The sequence below is a fragment of the Suncus etruscus genome, chromosome 3 (assembly GCF_024139225.1).
Source record: "Suncus etruscus isolate mSunEtr1 chromosome 3, mSunEtr1.pri.cur, whole genome shotgun sequence".
Taxonomy (NCBI): domain Eukaryota; kingdom Metazoa; phylum Chordata; class Mammalia; order Eulipotyphla; family Soricidae; genus Suncus; species Suncus etruscus.
The window spans coordinates 77,208,631-77,228,593 of NC_064850.1; the positions used below are offsets into that span (position 1 = coordinate 77,208,631).

Here is a 19,963-nt window from a genome sequence, read left to right on the forward strand (position 1 = left end):
TTTCTTAGATGGAGGTTCTCCATCAATAAGTTAAATATGTTACACAATCTTTTATTTTGTTTTGTTTGGGGGGCAAATGTGCTGGTGCTCAGGGCATCATATACGGTGCTGCTGATTGAATCTAAATAGTCAAATGCAAGGCACATGTCATACCAGCTGTCATATAGATTCAGTCCCTGTTAATCCATTCTTTTATGTTTTGTTTGTTTTGGGGGGCGGGCATAGCCAGAGATGCTCAAGGTTTACACCTGGCTCTACACTTAGGGATCATTCCTGGAAGGTTCAGGGACCATATAGAATGAGACTGAATGCAGGTCAGCACATGCAAGGCAAGCAACTTACCCATAGTGATTACTCTCTAGCCCTGTTATTTCATTCTTGCTTTTAAAGTTTCACTGAAAAATCTATTGTGAATTGAATGCCTTAAACCTTGTAGAAAAGGTTCGCATTCTCTTTTGTATCTCCAAGACTGTTCCTGGTTTTTGACATGTTGATTACAATATCAAGAGGAAGAACCTTAGAAATATAAGAATTCCAAAGAAGAAAAGTGAGAGAGAAGGAAACACTAATTGAAGAAATTAGTGAGAATTTCACTAATTTGAAGGATATGGCAACTAGAGTAAACTTAAGTAAACTTTGTCAATAATATCTCTTATAATCTCTTAATTTTTCTCATCTTTTGTTATATTTATTCACTTTATCTAGAAGTATACCAATTTAATTTAAATTTTCATCCATACTACTTCTAAGGCTTACTATAGAATTAATTAGTTCCTTTACTCTAGGCTCCACATAGAGTCCCAAAACACTATTAGAAGTGCCCCTAAGCACCACTGGATATGCCTTCAAATCCCCCTCAAATTAAACTAAATTTTTGTTGTTGTTGTTGTTTTTGGGCCACACCCAGTGATGCTCAGGGGTTACTCCTGGCAATGTCCTCAGAAATTGCTCTAAACTTGGGGACCATATGAGATTCTGGGATCGAACCAAGGTCCATCCCGAATCAGACGCATGCAAGGCATTGCCCTACTAGCACTGTGCTCTCCTTCTGGGCCCAAAATAATTTTTAAAATTTTTTTATTTTTTAATTGAAATCCACTAAAAACATGTTATAATCACAGACACTTAAAGACACTATTCTAAGAAATTAAAAATAAATCTTCAGTCCATTTTCTTTTTCTTCTCTTTTTTTCTTTTCTCCTCTTCTACTTCTTTTACTTTCTCAGCCTCTTCATTTTCTTCTTCCTTTTCTTCCCCTTCTTCTCTTCTTTTCCTTCTTCCTCTTCCTTTTTTCTTCTTCTTCCCCTTCTTCTTCCACTTTTTTTACTCCTCCTTTTTTCTTCTTCGTCTTTTTCCTTTTTTTCTTTTTATTCTTCTTCCTCTTCTCACACTGTCTTCATTTCTTCTTAATATTCTCTTCCTGAATCTCTGGGATTCCAATGATTCCTTTGTTGTTTCTGTTGAGTTTATCAAAGACTTCTATTTTCATCTGTTCACATTTTTTGAGTAGTTTATTCACTGTCTGACCATTTGCTTTAAGGTTCTTTTCCAATCTCTTCTGCTGCATGGAGTTATTCTGCATCTCATCCTCTGACTCAGTGACCCCATCCTCAGTTGCTGTTACTCCCTTGAAAAGGCTTTCCACTGAGATTTTCATTGTATCTACTGAGTTTTTCAAAACTGTTGCTTCAGTTTGGAGTTTTGTGAGTTCGACCATTGTGATCTGTTCAGCTCGATCTATACTTATTTGAGTTCTTTGAGCATCCTCCATATTAATACTCTAAACTTATCTGAGAGGCTTTTCAGGTCATCTTCATTCTCTATGCATGGTGTTGTCCTGCATTGTTTCCACAATGCAACCCTTGTATAGTGGTTTTCACTATGTGCTGTGTGGGGTTCCTGGGTTAGAAGATGAGCATGGTCGGGAGCGAAACAAAGTGGCCACGCTCCTCTGGTTCCATCTTATTGGGTGGGGTCCTTACCAAGTCTGCGCCCTGGAGATTGTGTCTGATGGTGTCTTCTTGGCTATCTTGTGCAGAAAAGCAGACTGGGAGCAAGGCAGTAGTCTTTTATAAAGGCTCTCTTGTGCCCAAACACACGGCAAGGATCAGCACCCACCTTATTAGGTGAGGCCCTTACTGGGTTTGGGCCCAGAAAATTGTGTTCAATGGTGTCTTCTCGGCAGTCTTGTGCAGAAAAAAATTATTTTTTAAAAGGTCCTAGTCAACTTCATAGTAAAGAGAGAGGTAAGAGCAGAAAAAAAATTGAAATTTTATTTCTTCCACTATTACTTGGTATATACTAAAGTTCTAGCCAGAGCAGCTGCTCAAAGAAAAGTAATAAAAGAAAAGGGGAAAGATGAAATATGTATAAATACAAATATATAAATAAAAACTTACTTGATCCACAAATATAAAAGAAAAGGTTCTACTGTTAAAAAATATTCAGCATTTCTGGCTCTGGTTCAATACTGAGCCTTCTTAAATCTGGAAGCCATTTTTCACTGGCATGGGGTGTGGGGAGGCCACATACTGAAGGTCTCCTCTTAAGTTTAGGGATTCTGGGGGCTCAAGCAACCCCCATCCATCTTCCCTCTACTTTTTCCCGGACTCCAGGGCCTTTCCTGGGTACCTGTCCAGGGAGCCAGTGAGGTGGGTGCTGAGGAGTCTAAAGGGGACCCTAGTTCTTCTCCAGCCCCAACCCAGCACAAGAGAGGCAGGATGGGGGCAGTCACTGGAAACACGTTTTCTCACCATTCTCCATTTTCAAAACCACATGGGGGCTAGTGCCCCTGTGCATATAGTATAGTTAGTTTAATAGGATTTCCTAGGGATTAATGTATGTTTGCAATATGCAGAATGTCCATGTTGTAGTCTGTCCTTTCCCCCTTGGCCCACCACCCTACTATCTCATGTCTAGTCCTTTACTCCCTCACCCCCAACCACCATCACTCCACATTTAACGTTTTACCCTCAGTTCTTGGCTCTTCAAGAAGCAGATCATTATACCCACACAAAGCCAGAAGCCAAACGACACCCTAAGTAAAAAGATAGACTCTCAGCCTGAGAAGATCCCAACAGACTGTAGCTATTGATCTACTGTCAAAGGCCTCGTTTCCTCTTCCTTCCTTCATTGTGAACCTTTGCTTGCTAAGAAACTTGGTTTCTGAGAAGTCTCACCTCATGAATTTTTCCTAATATGGGACTATTGTGAGCCATTTATCAGTCTGCACAGGCTGAATCACAGACCAAAGTGGTGCACAGGACTTAACACACCCCCAACTACTTCAAAAGACATAAAAGAGACATGTATATAGCCTTCGAATATCTTACATGTATTCCCTTAACAGCTATAACTCTAACTAAATATTCTCTTATATAGTGACAAGTTCCCCCACTGATTTGTTCTTTTCTTTGTGATCTGTTCAATAAAAAAATTCTACCAGTCCCTCAGTTTAAAGCTTATGTTAGAACCAAGTTACGGGGATTGTTGGACTTGTTCCCTCAACCTCCATGCACCAATAATAATACATGTGGCACTGTTGTTCTTTTGTAAAGACACAATAAAATGGGAAAATATTACACATACAAACAAGTTCTTAAAAACACAAAAATCTTGTAATGCAATGGGGCCTTACACCCTAAACATTATCTTTTTTTTTTCTTGGTTTTTGGGCCACACCTGGCGGTACTCAGGGGTTACTCCTGGCTGTCTGCTCAGAAATAGCTCCTGGCAGGCAAGGGAGACCATATGGGACACCAGGATTCGAACCAACCACCTTTGGTCCTGGATTGGCTGATTGCAAGGCAAACGCCACTGTGCTATCTCTCTGGGCCCCCTAAACATTATCTTAATGACCTGGCACAGACCTCAGAAAAACGGGCATTGTCCATCCACCCCTGAACCAGGGATACAATCTATGAAACAACCACAGCTATCTAAAACATCACTTGGAAGCAATCCTCTACCAGGGAAGACCCTACCGCTGACCTGGCATTGACCTACTCCTATTCCCTTAACACCCAGAAGACTTACCAGCAACAACAACCTGCTTTCAGGACAGGGGTCTCCGCATTGCCCTCTAATTGTGAGGTGAAACTAGAGGACACTCCACATCCTCCTGACTTCAATGTAGGATATGCACAGAATCCAGGATCTCTAACTACAGAAAGCTGACACCAACAAGAGCAAATGTGCAAAAAAAAATTTTACTGGGACCACAAAAAATGAATAACTCAGGGGTTGGAAAACCTAGTACGCCTGGAGCTCAGAGCTGATCTTATGACAGAAAACTTTAGGGGTAAGGTCTCCTCCTATTTAGGACAAGGCTTTTACTTTCCATTTCTCCCATATTTTGATGGGCCTATGCAAATAACAAAAGCCACTCTAACACCATTTTTACTGTATTTCTTTAACTCTTATCCTAGGGAGGGAGGGAGGAAGGAAGGGAGGGAGGGAGGAGGGAGGGAGGGAGGGAGGGAGGGAGGGAGGGAGGGAGGGAGGGAGGAAGGAAGGAAGGAAGGAAGGAAGGAAGGAAGGAAGGAAGGAAGGAAGGAAGGAAGGAAGGAAGGAAGGAAGGAGCTTACTAAACCTACAGCTAGGGTTTTAGAGTTCATAGATGATTCAATAATTTTCAAAAATACACTTGCTACTGAACTTTTCTTTCAATTTCATCTCTTTAGTTGTTCTTTCTATACTTGTAATAACTTTGCCTTTGTTCTTTCTGAAAAAAATGTATTATGATCAATTGTGTCAACTATGTGATGTATTTTCTTTAAATAAAAAAAGAGAACATGGCTCCTACCAATACAATTTTTTCATGATAGTGGTAAAAATTGAAGCAGACTCTTTATTCCTGAGTCTTTGTATATGCATAAATGTATAATAAAATATATAAATGTAACTGTTAAAAATGTATTCAATTATAGGGTATCATATCATCATATAAACAAGTTGTGCTTTATTTTACTAGAAATAAAAAATAACACAAATTAATAAAATAAATTCACTTATAGAAGAATCCAAAAGAGTAAGTTTTAAGAAGAAAATTAAGCAAGAAAATGAATCCTTATACATAGATTACTAATGCATTCCTAAAGAATATCCTGGCAATCAGAAATTAAAAGTATTATTTCAATATTAATGTAGTACTATTTTGGAAGAAAGTATCTTTTTTTTTGCTTATGTTTTTGTTTTTGGGCCACACCTTGTGACGCTCAGGGGGTATTCCTGGCTATGCGCTCAAATCACTCCTGGCTTGGAGGACCATATGGGATGCCAGGGAATCGAACCACGATCTGTCCTAGGTTAGGGAATGGAAGGCAAACGCACTAGAGCTTGCGCCACCTCTCTGGCCCTGAAAGTACATATTTTAATTTTTTTCTCTTTTGGATTTTGTGTGACACGTTGTGACACTGAGGAGTTACTCCTGGCTCTGTGCTCAGAAATTGCTCCTGGCTTGGGGGACCATATGGAACGCCTGGGGATCTAACCACGGGGCAAACACTTTACTGCTGTGCCACCACTCCAGTCCCACAACTTTTCTTTTTTCATTGAGTGATTGTCATTTGAAATACTGGATATGATAGGGTTTCAGGCATATAATGTTCTAAACGCAAATTCTCCACCATTTCCTTAGGGAAAATGTACTTTAATATAGTTGCCCTACTAAAAGTGATCTGAAGATTCAATGCCATCTAAATATATCACATATTTTTATACATATAGATATACAAAAATTCACACAAGTTGTGAAAATATTAAACATGAACATGAGAACATCTGTGATCAAATCTAGGCACTGACACCTATAAGTCATCTGCTCTACAAATTGAACCACATCCCTAGCCTCCTCCTCCTCCTTTTTCTCGTCGTTTTTTCCTTTTCATTTTCTTCTTCCTTTCTCTTCTTCTTCCTCATTTTCTTCCTCTTTTTCTTTTTTTTTTTCTTTTTGGTTTTTGGGTCACACCCGGCAGTGCTCAGGGGTTACTCCTGGCTCTATGCTCAGAAATCGCCCCTGGCAGGCACAGAGGACCATATGGGATGCCAGGATTCGAACCACCGTCCTTCTGCATGAAAGTTAAATGCCTTACCTCCATGCTATCTCTATGGCCCCTTCTTCCTCCTCTTTTTCTTCTTCCTCTTCTTCATCCCATTCTTCCCCTTCTTTCTCTTCTTCTTCCCCTTCCCCTTCTTCCTCTTTCTTCAACTTCTCTTACTATTATTCTCTTCCTGGATCTCTGGAACCCCAATAATTTCTATGTTATTTCTGTTGAGTTTCTCAAAGACATCTATTTTCATCTGTTCACGTTCTTTAAGTAATTTATGCATTGTTTAATCATTTTCTTTAAGGTTATTTTCCAATCTCTTCTGCTGTTTGGAGTTGTTCTTCATCTCATTTTCTGGCTCACTGATTCTTTCCTAAGCTGCTGTTACTCTGTTGGAGAGTCTTTCCATTGAGGTTTTCATTTTATCTATGGAGTTTTTCTAACCTGTTATTTCAGTTTGAAGTTTTCTCATTTCTACCTTCATATCCTCTTGATTCTCATTTGTGCTCCATTCAAATCGATCTATACTTTCTTTGAGTTCCATGAACATCCTCCATATTTCTTCTCTAAATACCTTATCTGAGAAGATATCTAGCTGGTTGGTACTTTTCAGGTCATCAGAGCCACCATCTTCATTCTCTATACATGGGTTTTTCCTGCATTGTTTCCCCATTGCCATGCTTCTAGTGTGGTTTTTACTATGTGCTGTGGTGGGGTTCAGGGGTTAGAAGGTGCACACAGCCAAGGAATAAAGCGGAGCGGCTGCACTCCTCTATTTCCACTCTTATTGGGCAGGGACAGCTTACTGGGTTTAGGCCCTGAAGAGGTTATGTTGGCTGGCGTCTTCTTGGCTGCCTCATGCAGAAAAACAGGAAGGAATCAAGGCAGTAGTAATGGCTCTCCTGTGCCCAAAAATATGGCAGGAATCAGCACCCACTTTTATTGGTGGGCATAGCCTACCAGGTTTGGGTCCTTAAGAGATTATTTTGGCTGGCATCTTCTTGACTGTCTCATGCAGAAAAGCAGGCAGGGAGCAAGGCAGCAGTCCTTTATAAGCCTCTCTTATGCCCAAACACAGGCAGGAATCAGCAACCACCTTTACTGGTGGGGATAGCTTACCAGGTTTGGACCCTAAAGGGATTATGTTGGCTGGTGTCTTCTTGGCTGCCTCATGCAGAAAAGCAGACAGGGAGCAAGGCAGCAGTCCTTTATAAGGCTCTCTTATACCCAAACACAGGTAGGAATCAGCAACCACCTTTACTGGTGGGGATAGCTTACCAGGTTTGGGCTTTGAAGAGGTTATGTTGACTGTCAATCTTCTTGGCTGCCTCACACAGAAAAACAGGCAGTGAACAAGGCAGCAGTCCTTTATAATGGCTCTCTTATGCCCAAACACATGGCAGGAATCAGTACCCACCTTTATTTGTGGGGACAGCTTACTGGGTTTGGGCCCTGAAGAGATTACGTTGGCTGGTGTATTCTTGGCTGCCTCATGCAGAAAAGCAGCCCAATGCAATCTTTTATTCCTGGAGTTTGGTTCACTCCAATGCTTAGGATTTCTCTAGGACATAATCAGGAAACCATGTGAAGCCAAGAATTGAAATTTGTGCATCCTGCATGCAAAGCATGCTCTCAAATTTACTGAGCTTTCCATGCCCAGAGGGAGAAAAAAAGAGTTATTTCCTGACCAAAATAATGATCAATTATAATCTGTAATACAGATTATAAATATGAAAATTTCAGACCAGAGAACTAGCACAAGCAGGTAAAGAGCTTGCTTTGCATGTGTCCAACCAGGGTTTAATCTCCAGCTTCATTATCAGGTACGTTCCTTAACTACAAAGCCAGGAATAGCCCTGAGTACCACTGGGTAAAGGCTCCAAAAAAAAAAAAGAAAAAGAAAAAAATGAATATATTTATATTTTATATATAAAATTATAGATTTTATATATAATATTATAGATTATTTTATTATATTATATATAAAACACATAATATATAATTATATAGAGTAATTTCTTGATATTGTGTCCTGACACATGACAGAATTTCAGTATATGATACAAATTGCATAGTTATTCTCTTCCTATTGTTATATATGCAAGATTATCTAATATCAGTTTTATGAGATACAAGGATTAAGCTAAGAGTTTTAAAAAGTCCTCTTATGCCATGGCCACCTATGTGTAAGAAACTCTGAGACCATGGCTAAAAGAGAGCACAAAGCTCAAGAGGCATTAGCTGCCTGTATATACAAGGAGGGCACTAAGCATCAAGAGAACTTGGCTGCCTGTCTATAAGGCACTAAGGGAAATAGGGAAACTGATAGTAGACATGACTTAAATATTTTTTGAGACATATCTTCATTAGCATCTGAAGGACCTTTTTTTGAGCCACTCTTAACAATCAGTCAGATTTCTGTAAACCTACCCTGTTACAAGCAGTTGTTATGCTCAAGCAATTCTTTATTACTCTTAGATAATTATTAGCTTTAGGGGCTGGAGTGATAGCACAGTGGTGGTTTGTCTTGCATGCAGCCGACCGGGACAGACCCAAGTTCCCCAGCATCCTATATAGTCAGTCCCCTGAGCCTGCCAGGAGTGATTTCTGAGCACAGAGCCAGGAGTAACCCCTGAGCGCAGCAGGGTGTGACCCAAAAAAAACAAAAAAGAAGAAAATTATTAGCTTTCTGTTAGCCTAAGTGCAATCATATTAAGGGTTGATATTTCAGGCCTCAGCTCAGAATGCATGAACTGAACAAAGCCAAAACCATAAAAAACATCAGTCTCTAAAAATTGACCTTGTTAGCAGAAATTTCAGACAAGATAGCAAAAGCAGAACAAAAGCTGGAAGCTGCCCTGAGTCAGTAAAGATAAACATACAGCTTGCCCTGAGCAGCCTGTTCTGTGCATTTTGCTTAGTTCAGTGTAAGAACAAATAGTTTTGCCTGCAATTATGATATCTTGTTGCGAAATTCCAGCTTTAACATTTATTAATGAGACAGAATTTGAACCCCACTCATTCGGCAACTCCATGCACCCATCTTCTAGAACAGGGACCAAAATGCCCTTAGTCTCCAAACCAAGCAGGCTGTGACACTCTCAAGATTCTTGAAAGGATCAAACCTAAGAATTATTTATGAATTCTAAGAATTATGTAAGTACTTTTCCCAAAACTTGAACAATTTTAAAAAGAAAGCACATGATAGAGAAAAGAAAACACAAACAGGAGAAAATAGCACAAAAAGTAGTGTCAGTATATCATAATGCTGATGGTAGATAATCAAGTTTATCAAGTTTATCATAGAAAGGGCTGGAGTAATAGTAGAGCAGGCAGAGCACTGTCCTACTTGTGGCCAACCAAGATTCATTTGCCAACATTTAATACAGTCCCTTGAGTACGAACAAAAATAATTCCTGAGTACAGAGCTCTGAGCATTGCTGGGTCTGACACACCCCGCCCCACCCCCACCAAAAAATAAACGATTATTACAGAAATTGTCCTTATCTGAAAAAAATTTTCACAATAAAAAAACACCAAAAAGCTGCAGTAGATAAAAGAATTGGCAAATGAGAACCACATCAAAGAAATAGGCTGAAAATTGGGGAAAAACTAAAATCCAGAAGCTATAGTAGATAAAATTTTTAACAAAATGATATTCACATCAAAGAGAAAGACACAAAAATTAGGGGAAAAACTCTGAAAATTCAATGAATACAGAAGAAATCTTTTCCACAAATAAAAGTTAAATTACTAGAAATACAAATGTAATACTAAATTGAAATTTAATTCCAGTATTATTTACAAACAGAAAATGGACCAGAATCATAAAACCTAAAAGTACAAAATTTGTAAAATAAAACATAAGAAAAATTTGGCCTTTGTTAGGTAAATATTTCAGAGATATGATATAAATAGTATCATCCATAAAATAAAATATTAATGAAATCAGATGTTATCAATTTTAAAATCCCTACTTTTTCAAAAATTATTTGTGAAAGACTAGAGCCATCGCACAATGGGTAGGCATTTGCCTTATATGTGAAAAACCCAGGTTCAATACCCAATATCCCATAAAATCCCCCGAGCCTGCCAGGAATGATTTCTGTGAGCATCCTCCCCAAAAAATATTCTTATGAGAAAAATTAAAATCTCAGCAACAGACCAAATAATAGAAAAATAAAGCAAACATACAAAACACTAAAGTACATAAGGTTATGGCAAAACACATTACTAGTCTATTCTTTTTTGTTTTGGGTCTACTGGGAGAAGCTCACAGGTTACTCCTGGCTCTGCGCTCCACTCAGAAATCACTCCTGGCAGGCTGGGTGACTACATGGGAAACATGAAATGGAAATACCTTCTATCCTGGATTGGCCACACACAAAACAAATGCCCTACAGTTGTATTATCTCTCCGGTCCTGGCTAGTCTTTTCCTTAAGAAGTTATCTTATTGGTCATGGGAATGTTACACTGGTGAAGGAAGGTGTTCTTTTCTATAACGGAAACTCAACTACAAGCACGTTTGTAATTATGGTGCTTAAAGATATTATTATGAAAAATTTTTTAAAAAAGAGAAAGAGAAAAGTTTTATTTACGGGGGGAGGGAGGGGAGAGAGAGAGAGAGAGAGAGAGAGAGAGAGAGAGAGAGAGAGAGAGAGAGAGAGAGAGAGAGAGAGAGTATAGCAGTGCTATATTGCTTTGCTTTGCACACAGGCAACCTAACTCTGATCCCTGTATTTTATATGGTCCCCTGAGACCTGTCAGGAGTAATTCCTGAACACATAATCAAAATAAGTCCTGTGGATAGGCAGGTGTGGCCCAAAATATTTTACTTTTTTTTTAATTAAAAATAATTTTATAGGGTTCTCTGCCAGAATTTCTTGGGAACCTCCCAGGTCACAACTAGAAGTCATGGTGTGCTTAAAACAGATCTCAGGATCTTGCACATTTTACCATTATAAGCTATCTCCCATTCTAATTCTCTCAAAGAGAGTCTTTCAATGAGAAAAGCTTTGAAAAGAGCATTACCTGGTATTTTTTGGAGTCATGTTCTTTAGTTTTAGATACTGGTTTTGGAATGCTGTCAATCAAGTCCAAAATCCCTTGTAGTTTCTGATCTGAGATTACTAAAGAAATCAGTGGTAGCTTTCCAAAAATCTTGAACCTGTTTCAAAAAGACAAAAGTAGTTATAAAGCAATTTTTACTAATTTGTGTTAATTACAAATATAGCAATTCCCCTTAAATCATCCAAAAATTACGAACTGTGTTAGCCAGAGTCAAATTCTCCCACACTCTCCACTCCAACTTTTATTATGATCTCTTGAGCAGTGACACTCAAAAAACTACTCTTATTTTTCAGAGGTATTTTTTAATAATAACTACTTTCATTAATACTCTATTATTAGGGAGGGAAGTAATGAGGGAAGGAAAAAGAAAAATGTAAATGGATTTTGAAAAACCTCCTTGAATTTATACTAAGCCCATCAAGCAAGACTAAAAAATTCAAGGTCAATAGTATCCTACATACTAACACTAAAAAAGGAAATCTAAGATTATACATACAATGCCACTTATAGTAGCATCTCCCAAAGAACAGAGTCATTATTCTAATAAAGTAATTTAAAAATCTCTGAGGAAAACGGCAAGTCTGACTCTTAAAAATAAAAAGCTTAACAAATGAAGATATAATCCAAGTCCTTGAATAGGAAGATTCAATATTGTCAAGATGTCAATCCTTCTGACCTAATCTATAGATTAAATGCTAACCTAAATAAATTTAGCAAATTACTTACTGGATATTAACAAACTGATTCTAAAGTGTATATAGAGATACAATAGAAAAAAGAAAAGACAAAGAACATTCTAGAAGACTGACACTGACTACAAGATTCCCTATAACGCTACAGTAGCAAGAGAGGATGGGATTGAAGAAAGCAAAAGACAAATTAGGTCAATTTAACAGAAAAGTATCAAGAACAAGCATACCCATAGCAAAGACTACTGATCTCTGATGAAAGAGCGAAGACAACACAATGAAGCAAAGACACTCTTCATTAAATGATGCTGCTATAATTAAATGTCCAACTGTATAAAGAAAAATTGGTCTATACAGATACTGAATTTAAATACTTCACAAAAATATAACAATAGAGGTCACAAACTAATGTTAAATTCAAAACTATAAAACTCTGAAAAGATCGATTACAAAAAAACTTAGAGATTCTTAATAATAGCAATAACTTGGGTAATAAGTGAGAGGTTGGGACCATGCCAAGCAGTGCTAAGGGACTTTCTTAGCTCTGTGCTCAGTAGTAATCCTAGGATTTTTTTCAGGGGACTACAGATTGTGCCAGGGATTAGAACCAGTCAGCAACATATAAAGGCAAGTGTCTTAATTCCTGTACTATGTCTCTGGAATACTAAGATGACTTTTTTAAGATCAACTCAAAGACCCAATTTAGGAAAATTAGAATTAATTAAAACATAAAACATCTGGTTTGCAATAGATAAGATAAGCATCATATTAATTAAAGTATTTTCAAAATACAACTCTAAAAGGACTATTATAAAATATAAAGAGAATTCTAAAAATTTTATAAGATCTGAGAAAAAGAGCATATTTTTTACATTTTTTTGAGTTTAAGATTTTATAATACTATTAATAATAGGACTTTATGTCCATATAATGTTCTGACACTATATACTCCATACCAAAGAGGATAAACAAATAGCAAATAAATATATGAAAATAAGATTCCATAAAATGCACTCCTAGTATTGATCAGAATTTGAAAGCCTAAGGTGACAAGGGAAATCTGTCTATTTCTAGAAGCTCTACTCATGAGTATATAGACATAAAACTGTTTATATTTCCAAACTTAGAAGCATTGGGACTGGAGAGAGAGTACAAGGGTTTAAGATGCTTCCACATATAGCCCACCATCCAACACCATGCATACATGGTCCCTTGAGCACTACGATGGGTCATGGACCTCAGAATAGACTCTGAGCAGCTTAGGTAAAAGACACAAAAAATAACCAAAAATTGAAATCACTAAGTTTGGTTTAAGAAAGAGAGACAAGGGGGCTGGAGAGATAGCATGGAGGTAGGGTGTTTGTCTTGCATGCATTAGGAGGGTGGTTCGAATTTCGGCATACCATATGGTCACACAAACCTGCTGGGAGCGATTTCTGAGCATGGAGCCAGGATTGACCCCTGAGTGCTGCCGGGTGTGATGGAAGGAAGGGAGGGAGGGAGGGAGGGGAAGGGGGAGAGGGGGAGGGGGGAGAGGGGGAGAAGGGGGAGAGGGGGAAAGGAAGAAAGAAGGAAGGAAAGAGAAAGAAAGAAAGAAAGAAAGAAAGAAAAGAAAGAAAGAAAGAAAGAAAGAAAGAAAGAAGAAAGAAAGAAAAAGAAAGAAGAAAGAAAGAAAGAAGAAAGAAAGAAAGAAAGAAAGAAAGAAAGAAAGAAAGAAAGAAAGAAAGAAAGAAAAGAAAAGAAAAAAGAAAAGAAAAGAAAAGAAAAGAAAAGAAAAGAAAAGAAAAGAAAAGAAAAGAAAAGAAAAGAAAAGAAAAGAAAAGAAAAGAAAAGAAAAGAAAAGAAAGACAAAGGAGGGCTTTATATATAAGATGTAATGATGAGGGGCCGGGCGGTGGCGCTGGAGGTAAGGTGCCTGCCTTGCCTGCGCTAACCTAGGACGGACCGCGGTTCGATCCCCCGGCGTCCCATATGGTCCCCCAAGAAGCCAGGAGCAACTTCTGAGCGCATAGCCAGGAGTAACCCCTGAGCGTCACAGGGTGTGGCCCAAAAACCAAAAAAAAAAAAAAAAAAAAAAAGATGTAATGATGACAATGGTGCCTAATAGGGAAAAAGGTGGAAAGAGAGAGAGAAAGACAGAAAACAGACAGAGACTGTCATAAAGGCAGACAGGGGGCCGGAGAGAAGACCAATGGTGGTTCAAATCCCAGCATCCCATATGGTCCTCCGTGCCTGCCAGGAGAAATTTCTGAGCACATAGTCAGGAGTAACTCCTGAGCACCGCTGGGTATGCTCCAAAAAAAAAAATAATACAAAACAAAAATAAAGGCAGACAGAGTAGATGGAAATGGGAGAGAAACTGGAAAAATTGTTGCTGGGAAATGGCCACTGGTGAAGGGATGGGTGCTGAAACACTGTATGACTGAAACTCAACTGTAAACAACTTTTTAACTCTTTATCTCATGGTTATTCAGTAATAATATAAAAAAGCTAAAAAGTTTACATTATCAAGAAGTTGTAACAAATATCTCTATAGCAAACATCAGAAGTCCAAAATACATTAATCAAACGCTGATATGACTAAGGGACGAACTCCTTTAATAATAATAAGATTTTGTTATTCTACTAACAGATCAGAGATTAAAAGAGAACATACCATGGTAATACAATACACACAGAAGAAAAAAATATCCCCAGAATAAACAACGTATAAAATCAAAGGATTTTTAACAAGAATGGCAAGACATTTCAGTGAATGATAATCATTTCAACAAATGTTGCTAGAGAAATTAGATATCCATAGGCAAAAATAAAATTATCTCTAACCGTGGCCGGAGAGATAGCATGGAGGTAAGGCATTTGCCTTATGTGCAGAAGGTCGGTGGTTCGAATCCCAGCATTCCATATGGTCCCCTGAGCCTGCCAGGAGCTATTTCTGAGCGTAGAGCCAGGAGTAACCCCTGAGCGCTGCCGGATGTGACCCCCCCAAAAAAAAATTATCTCTAACTTATATCAGATCAAAAAATTAACTTGCAATGGATAGAAGACCCAAGAATAAAGTTAAAAGTATAAATATTAAAAAATATACTGAAAAAGCCTCATGACATAAATTTTGTATTTATTCCATAGATATGACATCAAAAATTTGAAACCTCTGTGCAACAATGAACTGTATTCAGAAGATTGATAAAACTATCCACAAAGAAAATATTTACAAATTGTACTAATAAGCATTTATACTGTATTTTCCAGCATATAAAACGACCAGGCGTATAAGATGGCCCCTAATTTTGCAGTTAAAACATAGGCTTAGGCCTATATTCGCTGTATCAGACAGAACGTTCCTGTGCTGCAATTGTATGTACCACAGTGAGCAAATCACAACAAGCACAGGTTCAAAGATTATACTTTAATAGACTTCCTCTCTGACTCTGGCCAATCTGAGCAGGTTTTTTACAGTGTAGATTCTAGTACAGAACATTGTATAATTTGCATGCATAAAAAGCCTGCGTGGACTGGCTGAGTTAGAGAGGCGGCCCAAGCAGCCTTGCAGTGATTGGTGCAGGATCAAGTTGAAAAATTCGTTTCGTGGCAATATCCAGACGATTTTCGTTTAGCGGCATATCAAAATGTTTTTGGGATATACTCAGCATAATAAGACAACCCCCGATTTTCGGTTGACTTTGTTTCATTTCAAAAATCATCTTATATGCAAGAAAATACGGTATCCAGAATATTTATTTAAAAAACAAAAATTTTCTGTATTTCTAAGAATTATTAATAATTCAACTAAAAATGAGCAAAAACTTGGAATAATCATTTTTTCAATAAAACATATTTATGACCAATAAGTAAATGACAAGATGTTCAAGGCTAAATATTAGGAAATGATATTCAAAGCTGTATTCATTCCTGTAGCTATTATTTTAAATAACAAGTGCTGAAGTAGAGAAAGAGATTAAGGTTCCTAACTAGAATATTTAGACATACAGGCAGTATTATAAAATAATTCATTTATTTGTTATGAGAAAACATTAAAACAGTTCCTTAAAAAGGAAAGAAAAGAACAAAAAAAATTGAATAAGTAACTTCTAAGAAATATATCCTACCCAAAACTTAAGGACTCAAATAGACTATACCAATCTACACAAAAACATCATTACAACAACCAAACATAATTACAAAAATCCAAACATCCAGAGGTACTTCCCCCAACTTCCTATTTCCCTAACCTCTTCTTTTGGTATATAAAAACCCACCTGGATTATAGGGCCATCCCCCAATCTGGTGGGTGGGGTTCTGAATAATAAAGAAAGGAGTTTGATTTTGTGCTGGAAAGAAGGTATATGTGATAGGGAATATAGGACACTGAGAGCACATGGCATAGGTAGCACATGGCAGAGAGAGCAGGCTCCAATGAGTATCTTTTATTACTGTTGTGTATTATTTCTCTGCCACTACCCTTCTTCATCAGACCTGTCAGCCTAAGGGGTTAGAAACAGGTTGCCTGGGGCAGTCTCACCCAACTCGTGGACTTCATTTTTATTTTTATTCTACAACAGGTACCCGAAGCCTGGACCCTCATAGGGCAGTGAGAGCACATGGCAGAGAGAGCTGACTTCAATAAATACATTTTCTGACTGTTGCATATTATTTCTCCACCACTACCCTGCTTCATCAGACCCTTTGGCCTAAGGGGTTAGAAACACAGTGCCTGTGGCAATCTCACCCAACTTGTGAATTCTATTTTTTAATTTTTATTCTACATGTAGAGTGGGAAAGGTGCTTTGCCTTAAATATGTCCAACCTTGGCTTAATCCCTGTACCCTATATGTCTGGTGCCTATCAGGAATGATGCCTGAGTACAGAACTAAGAGTAAGCCCAGAACACAACTGATGTGAGCCCTATCCTTCACCAAAAGCAAAAAGAAACAAACAAAAAACTTCAAATATACAAAAATTAATCAATTGATAAGAAATTGTAATATGGGGGGGCAGAGTGGTGGCGCAAGCGGTAGGGCATTTGCCTTGTACAGCTAACCTAAGACGGACCATGGTTTGATCCCCAGCATCCCATATAGTCCCCCAAGCAAGGAGCAATTTCTCAGCACATAGCCAGGAGAAACCCCTGAGTGTCACCATGTGTGGCCAAAAGCCAAAAAACAAAAAACAAACAAAAAAAAAGTGTTTAATATATACAAAGAATGGAATTTTTTCAATTAAATATAAAATTGTCCCAGAGATTACAATGGGTAGGAACCTGGGAACACCAGCAGAGGGAAGAGGGGAAGAGGACATATGCTAGAACATACAGCTGACCTTGGTTTAATCCCTGACACCACATATGGATTTCTGTGCATTTCCAGTGGTTATCCCTGAGCAGACCTCCATCTCCTGACCCCAGCTAGGAAGATGGTCCAATATAAACCACAATTTAGACCAACTATACAAGGAACAAGTATACAGGCATACTCTGAAATATTCTAGATATAAGAATATGAAAAAAAAAGAATATTGCATAATTCACTTGTTTGAAGTACCAAGTAGTCAAATTTTGAGAATAGGGTGATCAAGAAAAATGACAAAATTCTGGAGAGGATGGTAGTGAATGTGGGCTAAAAATATTAATGCATTTAAAAGCAGGGAATGGAATAATTTTATATCCAAACCACAGACTCAACAACACTGAAAACATGGGGCACAACTTATAACCACCAAACTTAAAAATGAATGTCATGGGGTGGAGGGACAGGAGGGAACATAAGAACACTGCTGGTACAGGAAAGTTGACACTGGTGTTGAGATTGTGCTACACATTTTATTTCTAAAACTCAATCATTAAAAATTTTGTAAATCATGGTTCTTTAAATTGAAAATTAAATTAAAAATAAAAAGAACCAGTTAGATAGCATGCTTGCTAAATCAAACTATTATAATTTTGTCTCATCAGCTTTTCCCCAATACCAGGAAAGACAACATAAACACTTTGACTCTAAATTAAAAAAGACAAGTTTTGTTACATTTATAGACCCCCCCAAAAAAAATAAAAAAAATACTTTCTATGAAATGAAATATTTTTCTTACCTACAGAATAAGAGAAAAACTAAAATTACATGAAACAAATTATACCTACTTAGGCATCCTGATATCTGTGAAAACCATGGCCTTAGAGACTTCCACATTAAAATGCATAGGTGCCAAAATGTGCTGTGCAGATAGATTCAGTTTCCGTGCTTCCTTCCAATCATCACCTAATTACAAAAAAAGTTATGCTTTTAAACATTTATAGTGCATGCATAATTTGAAAAACACATTAAATAAAAATTATTAAAATTATTACTGTTTCATAATCCATTTACTGGAGGTCTTCCACATAAAATTACTAGGCCATATTCCACCACATAAACTGTCAAACACCCATTTTTCACCAGTCAACATTTCCCACCACCAATGTCCCCATTTTTCTTCTGCTCTCTCCCCTGCTTGCCTCTATAGAGGTAACATCTTTTCTTCTGTCTGTCTGTCTGTCTGTCTGTCTGTCTGTCTGTCTGTCTGTCTGTCTCTTTCCCGTTCTTTCTTTTAGAAACCACAGTTAGCAATATGTTACTGAAGGAGTATCATGCATATCACTTTACCAATTTCCAGCACTAGGTTCTAGTCCAGAGTGACCATTTCCAACTAATATCATGTCATAGTGACTCTTTCTCTGCTCTAACTATATTGCATTGCTATTTGTGGCAAGGTTCCTCCCATGAACTGGTCCTCCCAGCCTTCACCTCTATTGTCTTTGGGAACTATTATCATGACTGAAAAGGATGTGAAGTGAAGCCCTGGTTTCAAACCCCAACACCAAAATTCCCAGAAAAATATAGGCTTAATTAAATGAATGGTGAGACTCACTCATTGACAATCACTCATCTTTGTAAGTCAATGTTAAGAAAAGGATAGGAAGGCCTGGAATGAAACTAAGCAATAGCAACTTTACCATGCTTGTCTGTATGAGACCTGAGTTCCAACACCAGAATGGAAGAAAAAGAAAGAGGAGAAAGACAAAGATAAAGAGATAAAGAAAAGAGAAGGAAAAATAAAGAAAAGGAAAAGTGCAGTTCTTCAGTTGTAAACAGTAAAAGTAGTAGTTATTCAAATTCATAACTGGCAATTTTATAAGCAATGTTTCTCACAATGATTCCTAATCATATTTTACAAGACTAAAACAATAAACCATAAAGTTGGTTAGAGCAAATCACTTTTTACGGTAAATATGGTTAGTGAGAGAAATAAAACATTCATCCAATACATAAACAATATACCTGGCCAATATAATGCATGAATTTAAAGGTCTAAAACAGGGGTGGCGAACAAGTTCGACACAAAGAGCCAAAACAGTGACCTGCCATAACAAACACTCACACAAAAGCATATAATTTTAACAATAATATATTAAACACATGTTGCATTTTGCCATTTTGAGTGAGGGTAAAAATCCTGTTCGCCACCCCGGTCTAAAATAATACAGATTTTATATATATATATATATATATATATATATATATATATATATATAAAGTAAATCTGGACATAAAACTACGTAAGTCATGTTAAGAATAAAAACACATTCCAGAAATACTCTCAACTAATAAATACTTAGTATATCCCATATATCACTATATATGTATTAATTCATTTCTAAATATTCCACATCAAATAAAATTCTCATTCCAAAATTAAAAAAAATCAGTCCAACAATTTACACTCAAGATTAGCAAAATAAATTTAATTACAATTTTTAAATTTACAAGATCACTAAAATAAGGCCGGAGAGATAGCATGGAAGTAAGGCATTTGCCTTACATGTAGAAGGACGACGGTGGTTCGAATCCCACATGGTCCTCCAAGCCTGCCAGGAGCAATTTCTGAGCATAGAGCCAGGAGTAACCCCTGAGTGCTGCTGGGTGTGACCCAAAAAACAAAAAACAAAAAAAAGAAAAAAGAAAAAAATTACTAAAATGATTATGTTACTTCCTTTATTTCTTGACCTACAGATAAAAAATTAAGATAAAGGGCCACAGAGATAGGATGGAAGTTAAAGTGCATACTTGCTTTGCATCTACTGACCTCATTTTAATATTTGACATTCATAGAATTCCCTGAGCATA

General features: G+C 37.4%; 1 protein-coding gene across 1 annotated transcript in view; it reads right to left on the reverse strand.

The window, feature by feature from the left end:
• Positions 1 to 19,963, reverse strand: part of VPS13A (vacuolar protein sorting 13 homolog A) — a 260,909-nt gene that overhangs the window by 179,135 nt on the left and 61,811 nt on the right. Inside the window, exons 22-23 of the mRNA XM_049769767.1 lie at positions 17,941 to 18,058; positions 11,080 to 11,215 (exon numbers count right to left, since the gene is read on the reverse strand). Of these exons, the coding sequence (XP_049625724.1) occupies positions 11,080 to 11,215; positions 17,941 to 18,058 (254 nt within the window). The remainder of the gene's footprint in view (positions 1 to 11,079; positions 11,216 to 17,940; positions 18,059 to 19,963) is intronic.